We start from the raw sequence: 17,302 nt of genomic DNA, 5'->3' as shown, positions 1-17,302 counted from the left end.
CACCACCGCTTTGTTGCGTCTCATCGTGGACGCAATGTGAAAGCTCACGCCCCCAACGATCTCGATTTCTGCAGGCATGTCCTAATTAGAATGGAACCTCCAGAAGGCCGCTGGAGCCACCTTATGAGGCTCCGTCTTATGAACTTAACAACTTAATTGAACCGTTGCTTTAAAAACGGAAATACAGAAAGATAGTGAAGGAAAGAGCACTTTTAAACATTCTATAGGGATGCCGGAGCAGTATCTATGGTGGAAAAAAAGACGTGGTAAAACCTGACTCGGATGTATTGTATGCCAGGACACCAGGCAGCTTTTAATGATATCGAATAGGTGGAGTTCGGTCCAAAACCAGGATACCCATTGTTGTGCTGTTGATACTGGTAATAGAGAAGAATAGAATGTTGACAAAATATTTTGAAAGCGATGCTGGAGAAAGCCAATCGCAATTGGAGATCATCTGAAAACTGTGCAAGCGCTGGACACGACAATTATTCGTCAGCTCGAAACAGTTACGAATTGACTTGTGCACCAAAATCGTAAACTCAGAATTGATGATGAAATTTTACAAATTTAGAAATGATATATTCTAACACACTTCAATGCTTAAGTTCAATTTGACTATTACAAACGGCGACAAACCGCAAACTAGACTCATCCCATTTAAGCGAAGAAAGACACACTGCTCCTAACGGTGAACAAAAAAAGTAGTGTGAATTTGGTTATAAAACGAAAAGTCTTTATTCATCCAAATAAATATTATCCTTTCAAAGTAACCGCCTTGCGAAACACCGCACTTTTGTCTTTTCTTACGTCCCTCGAAGAATGCCAAAAAGTCGTTTTGTCGGTATAGTCTCCAAAGTACGTGGCGGTTCATGTTGAATTTCCTCTATAGACTCGAAGCGCTCCGAGGCAGTTTTTTGAGTTTGGGAGATACCGACGAGTCACACCGAGGTAAGCCATGACGTTTTTCATTTTACCACCGCCTGGTATTGTGAGATGACCGCAGCAAGATATCAGGACATAGGCTCTCGGTCTTGAAAATTTCTCATTGTAGAGGATCCTAACCCCTTTATCGATCCAAAATCATCGATTTTATTAAACCGAATCTATAGTTCCCGTACCAGAAAGATTTAAAGGCAGTCCTTCAACTTTGTAGCCTCATTTCCAGCAGCAAGGAAGAGGGGTGTGCTGGATGTTAATTTAGTCAACCGTTGTAGATATAAGTGAAGTTTAATATGTGCTGAAGAAAACTCTGCTAACTAAGGAGTCCGCTGCGTCCAGTATAAGACTCACCGAAGCTTATCCCCACCGCATGCGTCCGATTCTCTGGATATTTCCAATACTGGTGGTGCAACAACGTTTATGCCTTTATTGTCAAGGCGTTCGGCTTTCTTCTATGTCTTCCGCTACCTTCACCAAGGTGCCATCCAGGTTTACGGTACCCAAGATTTAGCCTGTAGTCCCTCTCCTTTGTGGCCTCTTTCGCTTTCTCGAAGAATTAAGTAACAATATCACGGACAGACTAGCTGTAGGCCGATTTCCAGTTTATTTCATTATGGGAGTTGGTACTTTTTGGTATGGCGGACGTTTCAATCGAACTAAGGGATCTGATAGCGTATATGGAGTCAAGTGGTCTTGAACTCTTCATAGGTTATGATGTGAATACATGAGATGGAGATCATAAGCTGTGACCTAACAATAAGTTAGAACTGATCAAAGATTGGCGCGAGAGGTTTGAGCAAAAAGGAAAGTCTTCGAGACAATCAGACGCAAACAAGATTGATTTTTAGAGAAGATTTATCAACTCAGACATCACCAGAAAGGGAACCGTTCTTGACGGGAGAGAAATACTTTGAGGCAGAGGCTGAAGAAATAACGCCACCCAGAAAATCTCTTTCACCTGCGCTACTACTGTTGGCGCGTGCTAGATGGAATAGCACTATCAGACTACCGTTACTTAGAATTTAGTCTGACTATTATGGATGAAAAGTATAATATAAAGATGAAATCGGTCATAGAAAACGCATTGGTTAAAAGTCAATCTCCTTGGCAACAAAGTGAGTCCAGAACCCTAGGCGATATAGATTGTTTAACGTACAATTTTAGAGGAGACCGGGCGGAACTTTCACGGACGTGAAACCTGAACTAATTCAAACTCTGCTGGAATAACACCTTCCGGAGGAACAAGCAAGAGAATTGATGGTTTCTGAAAATTTGTCAACAACAACATCTATCCAACGATGCAAGGAAAAGAGTATAAGGCACCTAGAACGACCTTTACGAAATGTTTTTCTTCATACCTATAGCTGAGATAGATAACTTGTCAAACATCACATTCGCGAGAATGTGCTAAGATTCTACTCAATAAATTAAAGCCAACATATTTACCAGCGTGGAGAGTTTGCTCTTCTCTACTTGGATTCATAAACAAAGGATCCAACTCGGAAAGAGTACACGATGGGAGTGTTCGTGGCCATTGGAGGGGCATTTGAGAGTGCAATTTTCTAGGAACTTTGCGATGACGGCAGATAGCATGTTTTCGATGATACTTAATTAAGGAGATCTATACTATACTAACCGAGCGACTATCGTGTGATGAAGTATGTGTTGATCGCTTCCTGACAACAGAATCAACAGCAGGCTGCCCCTAGGGAGGAGTGCTATCGAACTGAAAAGTTCGCCAATAAACGCCCAGGCCCAGATGAAATGGATGTGGTAGCTGTTAGTCGAGACCTCCGAACTTTGTGTAGAAATACACAGTGCACCGTCAATTTTATCGATAGTTGTCTTAGTAAATCTAAATGAAACCATGATGGCTCTTACCGCTTAAGAACTCAGCAGGCGTAATTTTGCATCGACATAGGAACCTAGGCTTCATGTGTATTTTTTGGTAGCGAAATGAAATGCGTTTATGCGCAAAACGCCGGACTCATGTGCTCTCCTGTGGTTCAGGGAGCCTCGCTGCGATCTCTCCTATTGGCCTCTCTTTTTTCCCCTTAAGAATGCCTTGAGTATAACATGCCACATGTACTCGCTCTATAACGTGAACTGACCTATGGTGTGTTGAGATATTCGACACCCTTCCGTCGACAGGCGATGGAGATGGCATCTCCACCCTCTGCATCCCTGAGCCGTCCCGATGCGACCTTCATTCTGTGCTGTCCTTCTGGAGAGGTATTGATGGCATTCTGAGTGATCATAATTCACTAGCAGGACATATGTTCAGAATAGAAATTCTACAAGATGATACGTGTCCACCCAATTAGGTGGAAGCAGAATCTACGGAACAATACCTATGCAAGTGCCTCGCCTATGGACGCATCAGGTATCATATGCAACTCATTTTGTAGCGGGTAGCATCACAAGCACCAACGGAAATCATGCAATATATTCCGTAAGACGGTGGTATCGAGAACAATGTTCCACAACGGTCTGAGTGCTCAGGGGCTAGACCACCCAATGGATCTATAATAATGACTCACTCCACCATGATCTCTGCTTTTCTAGATTCCGTTCAGAAGCAGGGTCCACTCGTCTCGATCATTTAGGAACAGTGAGCAGAGTTTCGATTTTCGCTGCACCTGGTTCGTTTCTTTTGCGAAAAATTTCAATAGCGTGCACAAGGAGTGTAATGGAGTGGAGTGCTCTACACGGGGGGGGGGGGAGGTGGGGGGTGAGGGCATTCCAAAGAAACTAATACCTATTTTCAGAGCGACGTATCTTCTTCTTTTTCTTCAGCCTTCGCCCCGTTCACAAGCGAGATTTTTCCATCTCCATCTAGCTTATCACGTCACTGTTGTTTCGGTCGGCCTTTTGGTCGCTTACCATCGACTTCAAACCAATCTTGGCAAGTGAATTCTCGTTAGCGCGAATTACATGACCATATCATTGAAGACGCCTCTCTCGAAATTTTTCCACGATCGGTGCAACTCCATATCGATTGCGGATATCCTCATTTCGGATGTGATCAAAACGTGTCGCGCCACTACGTAACGCAACATCTTCGTCTCCATTCCTGTAAGGCATTTATTGTCTTTTATAGTTGGCCAACACTCAGAACCATAGAGAGCGACAGGACGGACGACATTGCCGTGAATTTGAGATTTGAGACATTCGTTGGCACGTCGACAAAAAAAAAACACCAGTTGTGGAACGCCACTTGATCCCAGTTGCGATAATGCGTGAAACAATTTCATAACCGAGTCATTGTGCTGACAGTGATTGTACCTGTTTCATGGAGATCGCTCGTCAAAAACTCGGTTTTATTCGGATTCAATCTGAGACCGTGTTGCATGATGCGATCATTCTATTTTTGGGAAAGTTGCCCGAGAACGATTTTGCTGTTAGACGCTAAGAAAACATCATCTGCATAAAGCAGTGTATAGAACAAAGAGACACAACAGAAACACGAAGCGGTTTTGATACACCTACCAAACTACGCACTTTACTTTTCGGATCGGATCTTCTAGTATTGTCGTAGAGCATACCAGATGAGTTCACGGTCAAACGCTAGCTCTAAATACAGAAATACAATGAGAAGAGGGTGATTCTTCTCACGGTGATGGCGCAAAATATCACGTGCTGCGCCGAGGTAAAACCTCGGACGATCTTGAGATCCAAAATGGAGTCCGCTGGGGTTGCATCCTGTCACCGATATTATTTCTTTTGTTATCGGTGACGTTCTCCATGCTGCCTTCTCCGGAGGGCGTGGAGGAATTCAAGAGACGATGATGTCTTTCCTCAAAGACCTCGACTACGCTGATGACATATGTTTGCACTCTCACTGGGTCATGGATCTTGGTCTAATGTAGTAGAGTTGGACTTAAGATAAGCACCAACAAAACCACGGTTCTCAGTTTCGCGGGTCATCATATACTCTCTTCTGCATTAATGGGCAGAGCATCGAAAACGTCGATCAATTTTTATATCTAGGAAGCGTTTTTTACGCCGACCGTGGTACTCAACAGGATGTTGCCCGACCCATTAGCAGCCCTAGATCCTCTTTCGACGCCCTGTCAAGTTCAAGCTGAGACTGTTCTATGCTAGTGTTCTTTTTTGTTATATGGGAGTAGCACATGAAAAGTGAACCCCACTGTTATTCAAAAGCTCCAAGCTTTCATCAAAACCTTATTGCGTCGTATCATCGAGGTACGCTGGCATGACACTATCTCAAACGAAGAACTTGGTCGGCATACAGGCCTGCCGCTCGTACGCACTGTGATCGGAAGACGAAAGTGGCAATGGATAGGTTACACACTAAGGAAGGGCGGCAATCGCATTGTGGGCTACGATATGTAGTAGAATCCACTCTCCAAAATGGCCAACGAGTGGGTTACCCCAAGGACACTTGGCGCAGTTAACCGGGAACGATGGCGGTTAACTCACCTATGTGTGATTAATGCGCTATACCCACAAAAGAGTGAAAGGTTCACATATCACTTTACTTTCTATTTGCTGAGTCCGCTAAAAGAATTTATCACTTGCTTGATTTTCTATGGCTCTGTAACTGGTCTCCATACAGAATATTGAATGTGAAAGCTGAGTATTTCAAAATTTTATATTCTAGTAAATCAAAGGACCAACTTTATCATAAATTCAATAAACGATAAAAATTCGTTGGAAGCACCATAGGCTACCAAAAGACCTTTCCAAAAAATTATTTTCTTCAATTTTCTCCCTTTCCTATACGATGTCTCTACCAAAGCCCTAAGATGGGAGCAAACAATGTCAGCTAATATTCCTCCACCTTCAAAGTTATTTCCACCCCAGCTTTTTACTGTAGAGCTAGGCAAATCGATATTACCCTAATAAAAAATTAATACGAAGTAATCGCTAGCCATGGGAGTTAAACGTAAACACTTTACTTATTTTCCCCTATTTTATTTGGTCACCGTTCTCATTTCCTTTTCCTCACATCGCGGGTCACGTTGTTCCGGAGAATGTAACGTGCTAATGCTGTTCCGTTGAAGTGGCTGTTGGACAACACAAACATGTCGTCGTCGTCATCTACACTGTCCCAAGAAAGGGATATTTTACTATCTACAACCAGGCGGTATTAGGCAATGACCATGTTGTCCCTAGACAGATAAAACCAGAACCACAACATGGACAATAACAAGAATGTGGGAACACGAAACACTGCAGTAATTGTATGAAAAAACAAACTTGCCTGTACTTTGGGGGATGGGAGCATACATGAGTACATATAAAAAGGATACAATATTATCCAGAGAGCTATGTACTACAATCTCAAATTGACCCTAAAATGTATGAGTCGTAAAGATCCGAATACATTGTTCCAGATTTGCAATTGTCGTCCTCATTCACTATCTCAGTTTACTGTTTCGATAAAAGGATTCACGGATGTAACCATGAATAAGATGACGTTTTTCAACGGACGAGTCTGAAGGGTGATATGAAGACTCTGATGTGGTTTACGCTGCTGCAATCAAGATAGATATTAACTTGTTAAATTCCGTAACAGTGTTGGGGAAAAGTCAGTTATTTGACCTTGAAAATAAACTCTCCACCGAATTTTCTTCTCCTGCAAAGTTTCCATTTCAAATTTTTCGTTTAAGACCACAATTAATTCTACCATTTTTCAGCTCGTTTGTTTTCTCATTATCCCAACCGCATCCCCCACTCTCCGCTATAATAGGGGTTTATCTCACTGATTATGATGTAAACAGATCTTTACCTCCGCCTAAAGATGGCGGTGGCGATGAGTGCCATTAAAAGTAGATTATTTTCGGGACTTAGAGACTTTTGCCGCTACCCGTGACTGTACAGTGTAGCGTGGAATATACACAGAATTGGGTTCTGCTTCCCTAACTTTCACTTCGAATCCTCAACGTACAATAACGGTCTGGAAGGACTGATTTTTCCAGTAATTCTCTCAATGATGGCCTTGTAAGTCCATAGCATCCTTAGCTCGCGTTCTCTGCTGAATTTTTAATGAAAACGAAATCAAAGCCGAAAATACTTTCAATCCAATTAGATGGAGGAGTCGTTGGGGGAAACCCAAGAGAATAAGAAATTAAGATTTTCGGTGGTGTGACGACCTCCCCTTGTAGAAACGTAGATTCTGAGAAACAAGCCAGCAAGCAAGTGGGTGAATATCTAACAAAATGTTTGCAACATACACCTAATTGTAAGGTTGGGGCGAACAAGTGGTTTTTTGATTGGGGACAAATTCCCTAAACGAGGGGCTGCATGAATCCAAAAATTATTTCCAGCAAACGAGTCCGGAAAACACTAGGCGACTCAGATAACAGTACAATTTCCTAATTTAAAACCTTCACAGTTTGATCCTATATGCTCAACTCTCTGAAGTTTTAAATACAGCAAAATTTTCCACGGACCAAGGATTTTAAATTTTTGCGCTGATGATGATAATAACCATGACGTTATTTTGCCTTTTGCCTGTTATCGCTCCCTCGCTTTTATTCTGTTGCAACAAAGCGCCAAGTGGTGTATTCCAAAAAATATACTCAAGTATCTGTTTCACATAGAAAATGGATTTAAAATGAAATGAACTATGTGATTTCCAGTATTCTGAGTCAATGGGGTGAAAAAATCCATTGAGGAGACTTTAAAAATGATGTCAAATTGATTTGCCAACAAGGACTATTGGGTTTGAGTTGATTAATGAGAAAGCCGGTAGTTTCTTCAAGGAATAGAAGAAGAAGGGAACTAGATTTATTGCCGGAAGTTTATCCCCAAAGGATGAATAGGCGATGACGTGTGTCACGTGAAACTCTTAGCTGTCAACATGAATAAATTTCATTTTCCTACGTAAATGCTTTTGGAACCTTTCTTCTATCCGCAAAAAGAATTTTCTCGACCTCTACTAAGTAAATTTATTCCAATTATTCATCCTTAAATTAATCAAATGAAAACCTTGCTCCAACTTTCTTTCCTTTCACTTTCCATTAGCGAAGGCATAGTAATAACGTCAAAGCTTCGTATTTTGTGCGCACCTGCGATGCTACTATTCGAGCCACATTGCCTGGCACAACCTCATTTTAATTCAAATTCAAATGAGCATAGCCCGTTAAGTAGCTGTCCATCCTAGTGAGAAACTAAATGAATGGAAAATGAATTTAAATGGAAAAACGAAAACTAAAATTAAACGACAGGAATAAGTTAGGAAACGAAGATAGCGGGAGCCATATTCTGATGGCGGAATTGTATAAAATTGAGTGTGAGGTAATAATTCCTCTTTCTCTTTGGGGGAAATAATGGGAATAAATAAATCTAAGTGACCATATTCGCATCCACATCTAGGGTAATGTTCATTGAACGGCGCAGCAACCGATGCCCGGTCAGGGATGCCTTAACAAGGAACATCGTAGTTTTTGTCTTGGTCCACCGATTCAATATCGCTTCATCTGACGCAGGGTTTGCGCACGTTTTCGTTTTTCACCATAGACATTGCTCTTATAGACATTTTTTTTCGAACCTGACTAAAAGTTGGAATCGTCTCTTGCTAAGAATTGAAGCTGTCACCTGTTCGATCCACATGAAGGCAGTATGTATATCTGGGGTTGTTCTCCACATTATATTAATATCATCAGCATAAGCCATTCGATGGACTTGAAGGGTATATATAGTATGTACCCATCGTCCTAAGTGGCCGGAGACGACGCAGAGGGAAGAGCGATCTCAAAGCCTAAAAAAATTGGCTAAATTGATCGTGAAACTCCACCTGCAAATACTGAAGCTCCACCTAAGCATTTTGTCGACACGTGCTTGCACGCCACTGTGCTAGCCAGGTGGGGGAATGTGGGAGATCCCTTGAGCGTTTCGATCCCTTGTCTATATCGGAGCGTGGGTCCGCACCCGATCCTAAAAATAAAACATAGGGATTCGCGCGCGCCCTTTTGTTTGTTTCTCTGCGACGAGGAGCAACTTAGTTGTTGTTTCTTCGCATGTAAGCACTGTGTGCGGAAATACTCTGCACACATATGCAACAAGGATCACTGCCAATAGATAAGTTCCTTTTTAGAGTCGAATCCTTGATCCATTCGACTCTCCAGGGGAACTTTTATGTATTATTGAAGTATGAATATACTCTGTTTACCGGAGAAGCGGCGGACTGGTGCTGGGAGTACGGGTAAATCAGCCCAGATGCTCAGTGGCCGGATCTGCGGGATGATCTCCGGAATCAATTGCGGGATCGTTTGCCAGACATTGATCCGGATCCGCAGGCGAACCCAAAAAGACCGAGAACCCTTCACAGAGTTTTACAAAGACATCCGACGTTTGGTGTCCAGCTACCAGCAACCACCCTAGGAGGCTGAACTGGTGGAGACCCTGCATCGCCGTTTGAGACCTGAAATCATGCAGACAATTTTCCCCAACCATATCATCACCATTCGTGATTTACGAGAATTTGAGAACCAACAAAAACGCTGACGCACGTCAGATCCTCATAGTGGCGGGACCAAAATGCTACTTGTCTTAACTGGACACAGCGTAAACCTCCGAAGAAACGATCGAGGAAGTGCAGTTTCGTTGGAGTTACGGAGCCCTGGACACCACGTCGGTTAAGTTTCGGGTGTGCAACGTCAAATATTATGAAGCCACACTGCTATCACTGCGCGTTTCCACAAAACTTCAGGGTTCGTTCCCCTGGAGAAAGGGATACAAACCTCAATTCCCACCACAACTCCCGCTCCGTCGCTCGTATTAGAGCGGTCCGACAACCTAGAATTGATTTTACCCTACCACCAACTATTTCGAGAAAATCGATGATTTTAGTTCTGAAACCTTTGCATATAAGACTGCTTACGTCAATATTGGCGACGAATAATGCGCTACCGTCATCTCTACTACTCTGCCGTTCTCACACGCCCGTACACGGATGTCACCATCTTGAATGAATGTGCTTTGGAACTAATCGATTCCAGGGCCACCTTAAGTTGCTTGGCTTCGGATCTCGCCCGAAAAATTATTAACCACTGCCGGTACAAGTCAGAGAGATTACATATCGATTTCAGAACAGCCGACGGGACTAGCTACCCGACAGTGGGCAGAATGTCCGCTGACATCACGTTTTGTGATCGAATGGAAACGATGTCGTTCCTCTTTATGCCGTCATTAACCCAAATTTTGTGTGAGAATTCGGACTCGCACAGGACTCATTTGTACCTTCCGGATGTTCCATTGAAAATGTCGAGGACGTCAACCGACACACCAGCGAACAAAACTCGATGCTGTCATTGGCAGTTTTCTGTCTCCCGAGTCGGAGGGCTAAGGGCGTACAAGTCTAACGACATACGTCATCAATGTCGGGAATAATAAGCCGATCAAACAGAGACATTTCGCAGTCTGTCCCGCCATCGAAATGCTCCTCTATGAAGAAATTGACCAGACGCTGGCTTTGGGAGTCATCGAGGAATTGCAAAGCGCCTGGTCTTCACCATGCATCCTTGCGCTGAAACCTTTCCAGGTTCCTTGTAGCGCGTCTCAGCTAGTCAAACATTGAATATCCGGAAGAGCAAATTTGTCATGAAGAAGGTTCGATACTTGGGGCACATCATCGGTAATGAGAGGATTTCTACCAATCCCGAGAAGGTGCGCGTCATCAACGATTTTCTGTGGCCGAAAACCGTCAAACAACTGACTGAGGAAGCCATCCTAGCCTTCGACGTTCTGAAAACGAGTCTCTCTTCGGCTCTGGAGCATAGGAGCAGTGTTGATGCAAAGTATGGGAGCGGGAGATGAAGTTCCCACAGCGTGTATGTCAAAGGAGCATACTCAGCCTCAGCGAAGCTACATTGACACTGAGCAGGAATGTTTGGCAGCGGTGGAGGCAGTGCCCAAATTTAGAACGTGCATTGAAGAGGCAACATTCCAAGTGGTAACCGACAACGATCCACTCAAATGGCTCATGAACTAGTCAGACCTTCACGGTAGACTGGCCAGATGCACACTGAAGCTTCAAGGATTCTCATTCATCATCAAACCCAGGAGCAACTGGTTCCGGATTCTCTATTTCGGATGTATTCACGAACGGAGGTGGATGGGAGAGAAATGGGTACAACGCAGACGTGGATTTCGATTCACACAATTTCGGTCCGCGGACTGTTTGCGACTGATAGAGCATATCAAGGAGATTTCCACCAAACTGCTTCAACCGTAGACCTAACCTTTCTCAGCCCAGCACTGGCGGGTGGTAAGTCCTGGTACAACAATGAGGACTATACCCACAGCGATCACCAGACAATTTGCTTTGAGCTATCAGTGGAGGCACAGACTTGTCAGCAAAAGCTTTGGATGTACATACATAAAGGGTAGTAGTAGTAAGGCAGGGGCTTCTACGAAAACAGCTCTCTATCAAAGCATATGACGCGTCTTAGGTGATGCACATTCCCCAGTAGAAGATCTCACTCTGGTGAAATGATGAATTCACCAGCTGTCGATCAGCCTGTCACCGAGGCAGAAGAGCGGCTCAGAGGACAGCAGGCAGGATCGATCAATAAAGAAGCCCGCAAAACCCCTAAGTTCGCTATTCAGAGGAGCATGAGGGAATACTTCAAAGAGCTCTGATCAGAACCGGACGTAAACTCGTGGAGTAGCGCCTATAGAATCGTGATAGTACAGTTCAAAGGCAATTCATCTCTGTAGACCACGTTCCTTCTCTCCTGTTGAAAATTATCAAGGCGTTATTCCCTCCGAAAGAGAGCGGCACCGATAACTTCCAACGATGTGTGACGGCGACTCCAGCAGTCACCAGAGAGGAGCTACTAAAGATTTGCAGTGGCATACGCGGCAGTATAGCCCCGAGGCTGGAAAGAGCTTGAACTGAAATCCAGACGGGACATGTACGTATCCGAGGGGATATTTCCTGCAAAATGGAAGCAGCAGAAGTTGGTAGTCCTGCCTAAGGCTGGTAAACCTCCAGGTGAACCATGCTATTATAGACTCATAGGTCTTCTAGACACTATGGTGAAACCCTGGAGCGGGTAGTCGATAATAGATTGTCCCGATGGACTTAAAAAAGCGTTCAATTCGGCCAATTGGAGGTATATACAGAGATCCCTGGCGACGATTGATATTTCCATCAATTTCGCTGCCAGTGTGGACAACGATTTGCAAGAACGGAGACTCTGGTATGACATCAATGACGGACCCCTGTAGTACATTGTCTCCGTGGATGTTCCACGGGGTTCTGTACTGGGCCAACAGTTGTGAAACATCATGTACAACGATGTTCTTTACCTTCTGGTTCCGGGAGATGCCACAGTGGTGGACTACGCCGACGACATCGCACTGATCGTGGTTGCAAAGTATCTCATGCGTAGTAATCAGGGCTGTTAACGCTTGGTTGACTAGCGCTAGGCTGGTACTGGCGGAGGAAAAGCGGAAGCGGTCCTCATCAGCAAGTGCCGGAAGAGAAAGCATGAGAAGATTAATTATAATCTCACCCAATTTCTCACCGGTGGTTCTGCGGGGAAGAAGACAGGAGTTAGGGTTTAGTTTTAGTAAGTTAAAATCCAACATACAGTTAACGTATGTGCCAGTGTCCTATGGAGATATTCATCTCCGAAAAAGACAGGTCATGAACCTATATTAACAGGGTAGGATAAAAAATTTTAGAACTAATTACTATCTGGGTGCCAACTATCATTAAATGGGGGGTCTACGATGACTTTTTAGTGAAAATTATTTACCTAAGAGAAAGGACTGCCAAATAATGTAATTCATTCAAGGACTCCTAAATATGTATGACGATAAACGTTCAAAAGGTACCAAATTTCGAAAACCCACATACTTGTCTATGTACATTCAATAGCTCATGCTCAAATCGAATAGCAATGTTTTGGTATTTTGATTCCCGATTGATATTTTTGGCCAAATTCTACAGATGGGCTGGATTTAATTTTTCAGAGCCTGACCAATGAGGCCACCATTTTGTTTTTGTAATTATGTATGACCAACTTTAAATTATAAGACTTTAAATAAGCGGCCAAAATTGATATCTTTTGCAGTTTTGTTGAACACAAAGCCTTATTAAAATCTGTTTACTGTCCGTCTGTCCATCTGTATATCTGCCGTACGCACTTTCCTCAGAAACTGATACACCTATTGACACGAAATTTGGTAGAAAGCTTAGAACTTCAAGCGTTCGATATTGAACTTGGGGGGGTTGCAGCACTCCAACCCTGAAAGAAGTGGCGGATGCAACATGCAACGGACACGATCTTATACGGTCCCGATAAGTGGAAGTCCAACTGACCTTATGGAAAGCTCTGTGCTTAAATAATATGTCACCAATGAAGAGGCAATGGAAGCTGCTGAAATTCACAAACCCTCCACCATTATCATAACGGTCGCCAAGACCTCGCTGCCTCATTATATCTTCGAGGAAGGTGCTGTCCGTTCCTATTCAGATGATCGATCACGATCACAGCTTTAAGGAAGCATCCTGTGCTTGTGATACTTCTTAAGCGGAGCGGAATCTTGCAGTTCGAATCCTATCAGAAGATTGTCGCAAGAGGCAGAGGAGTACTAGCCAAAAGTCTACCATCTTACTTCAATTAAGCCGGAAATGTCCAGATAATATCACTGGAATTCTCGCTCGGGTTGGAGCAAGCAAGGATTGTAGATACCCTCGATACCGTTATCGAGGAACGTGCGCATATTCCAAAGAATAGTTTAGATAGCCAAAAGTCGTAGCCGTGAGTTTTGAAATTTTCGGGTTACTAACCCACAGATTTCTGTCTCTATTAGTCGCCTCTTTCGACAAACAAGACAGGCTTCGAAAGAATTGTGAAGGTCGAACTCATAGAGCGGAACTTTCTTTATGGGTATGCAAATTTCCAACTGCGGAAACATAAGGAAGAACTTCCATTTGAAGCATCGAGAAGGGAAGTTGAGGTAACTTACTTTTAGTCGACACTAAAGACTATCAATTTCCCCCTTTTGCTTGCTTTTGTTTTTAGTTCTTGGGGGATAAAGGATAAGTTTTCACTTTGGACTAAAGTGAAGGTCCAAAATCATTCGCCTATGCGTTTACGCCCATCAGAATCAGCTTTCTTGTTGAATTGTACGTCCCTTGTTCGTTCCTCTATGGAGTATAGGGCATGCATACAGTATCTTCTTGGTATTGTTATCTTTTTTACGATCTGACTTTCAGACTGTACTTCGGTTTCATAATTTCTACATCACAATTAATGTTATGCAGGTGATAAGCCTACAACAGCGGGATAGCACAAAGATGAACACCATAATCCATGACCAGCCTGGATTCGAACGGGGGGTAATGAGATCGGGAGGTTGAGGCTCAACCAACTCAACTTTATGGGGTCATTTTGAATTAAAGTTTTCCAACTGGAATTGGAACATAACAGTTTTAAGTACAATATTGCTTTGTCCTTTAGATTACTAAGATGATGTCAACCAATGACGCATATGCGGTACGCCACTGAGAATAATTTTTGTTTCTAATATTCGAGTTGAGGATTCGACTTGTTAACCTTCCTGACGGAAAGCGAATAATTTGGTTAAGGATATTTTATATTTGATGATATATCAGATGCCAAGCATTTACAAGAATTTCTTGCTTATCTGGTGTACAGAGCACGACTTCTTATCTAAAGGATTTTATCATCAAAGTTAGATAACCAATAATGTCTTTCACTCGTGTATAAACAGCATCCTATAAAAAAAGAACAAAATCAACCTTGATCCCAATTTGTACATAATTCTTGCGTAAAACACGTCTCCTCCTTCCACCTATTTTCTTAGCGCACCTGTCGTTTTACAGCAAAGTCTATCCTCATTTTATATTAACGAGGAGGAAAACAATACAACCGTCCCATCCTTGTTACGTAGAGATAATGGGATTACATTTTAAGCTCATGTGAACGTAATTATGTTGCGTTGAGGAAGAATAAAATGCCACCTAATTCAAATTCAGGCAGTTTAATCTTAGGAATACACTGTGAGCCACTGGGGTGTGCAGGTATATAGAAAACAGGCAGGTGACGTACAAGGGTTGATTTATTGTTAGCTTGCTGGCTTGAGGGACGTTGTTATCTCCTAATGTCAATTAACTAAGCATGTTGATAGGTTTCGTCGACAATATTAACTCCACGTCTTGTGGGACGATAAGAATTACCGAAGTCTAGCCAAATACCAAAAATTTAATTTCATGAAAATCAGCGATTTAAGGAGCTAATCGGGATTCAAAAGTAAATTCTGTTGATACCGAGGAAGAAGTTGGTAGGTGCGTATCAATAGCCGCCACCCCTATTACGTGGAAGAGGAATCCCTGGTTTCATGCTAGGACGATTAATCTCCTTATTAAGTAACCACAAATGGTAATTAAGCCTGGAAAGAGGTAAGAACCTCAAGTGCCCTTACCACTTGCCTTATGAAAGCAAACTTAATGATATCGCAAACAAACCATTATGGCCATTTTCGTAACGATCCATTGAAATCCTTTTCTCCACTTAAATCCACCTAGCACAAAATCCTTTCAAATACCTTTTGCCATCTGTCCATTTTAAGGTAGATATTCCAAGTCATCAATTCAAAAGGATACTCTATTCTAATGACATCACAATCCCTTCTCCTTCTTACGTTACTGCTCAGATAATGTTATTTAAATTAGGATGCCATCATCGTCATAATATTGACAACATCTTCCCCTTTAAACTTTAAACCTGATCAGGACGAGGAAAAAACGGGGTCGCAAGAGATTATAATATCCAAAAAAGAGAGGAAAAGACCCAGTGGACAAACAAAAATAATGGAAATACCCGGCTTGACTTTAAATCAACCGCTCAAATTCCGGTCCCTCGAAGGACAAGCAATAACGTCACGATGGCGACGAAAGGAAAACTGAGGTTAAACTTTTTCATAGACTGTAAGCTTCTGAATTCTACTTAATCCGATTCGAATCTAGTGTCCATCTTTATTCTGCAACACGTCCTATATTTATATGAGTATTCGGGGAAAACCGGAAAGTTTAAAAAGCAAAACCACCAAGCGTATTAGAGAGAGTTCTCGGTAAGCGCTAACCAATGGCTTGCCCTAGGAGTTCAAACGGCGCAAGGGTTGCCTTTAGCTGTTCTTCTGCTTTGACGAACTAAATTGTCAAAGAGAGCAAATTGATTGATGGCGAAGGAAGTATTCTCGCCTTTAAATGAAGCAAATAGAGTCAAAGGATACCAAATTGGTGACTAACAATAAGAGTCCCGATGTATCAATTGAGTCGAATTCCAGCAAATCTACAAAATAGCTAACTTCGGCAACTCCTTCCTAGTTGATCATAGAAAACACTTTAAATATGGATAAATTCCAAACCTCCCATTTTGGTCCTGTCTGTCATCACCGTATTTCCTAGGCGCGCTCAAATAAATTATTCATTTGTATATTTATTTCAGGATTTTCAATTCCGGAGACCCAAATCGGCCACTACTCTAGATTTGCGATTCAATCAGTGCTCCATGTTTGCCAATCTTTTTCAATGTAAATTTATAAGATACTTACCGAAATAAAGACCTCCTCGGCTTGCTGCAGGATGGCTACACGTGACCATCCAAATTTTTTCATAAGCTTAATCCTTGTTGGATTATGTACGGTGGCTGACGGGTGTGTACGAAAAAGTGTTGGAAAACGACTACGATCCGATAATGCAGGACTTGATGCACCGTAACAAAGCTGCAATGGAACAAAACAAAGGGTGAGAGCTGGGTGAAAGCTGTAACAAGTCGTAAAAGGATAAAAAAAATGCAAAATTTCCGCATTGTGAAATCACGGGAAAGTGGAGCAGAGAGAAAATTACATGGTTGAAACAAGTAGGGCGGCAAAAATGCAAGTAATCTGCGCAAAAGAATGTAAATTTCTAATAAGTGCGCAGCAATAGAGCTTCACTTAAATTCGAGTATACTTTTAACAAGTGGCAGAGCTCTTGAATCAATCCGAGCAGAGCATCCTTAAAAGCCAGCAAAGAAATGGAACGCGAGGCTGGAGAGGTAGCAGCTATGCACAAAGAAAACTCTTAAAATGAATTTTCGGATCAATCTAGCCTTATTAATGCAAATAATAAAATCTGCAGATTTTAAATCAGAATATCTTCCTAGGAATAAAATCTCAAAGGACAATAATGGCTTCGTCGTGTTTAGGAACATTTAGAAATGCGCACTTCTGATCTCCAGAATAAAGTACTCGCATAATACATACATATACATATATGTGTATGCCGCTGTATCAACGCTGTAAGCTCGGGCAGATAGCTTCCACTATATTGTTACTAATAATAGTGGGAATTACACCGAATTTTCCAGTA

The 17,302-nt window shown here is 42.5% G+C and overlaps 1 protein-coding gene across 5 annotated transcripts in view; it reads right to left on the bottom strand.

Annotated features, from left to right (window-relative positions):
* Positions 1 to 17,302, bottom strand: part of LOC119651982 (gamma-aminobutyric acid type B receptor subunit 1) — a 768,875-nt gene that overhangs the window by 366,053 nt on the left and 385,520 nt on the right. For all 5 annotated transcript variants that reach the window (XM_038055893.1, XM_038055894.1, XM_038055896.1 and 2 more), the window contains exon 4: positions 16,504 to 16,674. In XM_038055893.1, the coding sequence (XP_037911821.1) occupies positions 16,504 to 16,674 (171 nt within the window). The remainder of the gene's footprint in view (positions 1 to 16,503; positions 16,675 to 17,302) is intronic.

Source organism: Hermetia illucens, chromosome 3 (assembly GCF_905115235.1).
Source record: "Hermetia illucens chromosome 3, iHerIll2.2.curated.20191125, whole genome shotgun sequence".
NCBI lineage: Eukaryota > Metazoa > Arthropoda > Insecta > Diptera > Stratiomyidae > Hermetia > Hermetia illucens.
The sequence above is the reverse complement of the archived record's forward strand: the minus strand, read 5'-3'. Positions and strand labels throughout refer to the sequence as shown.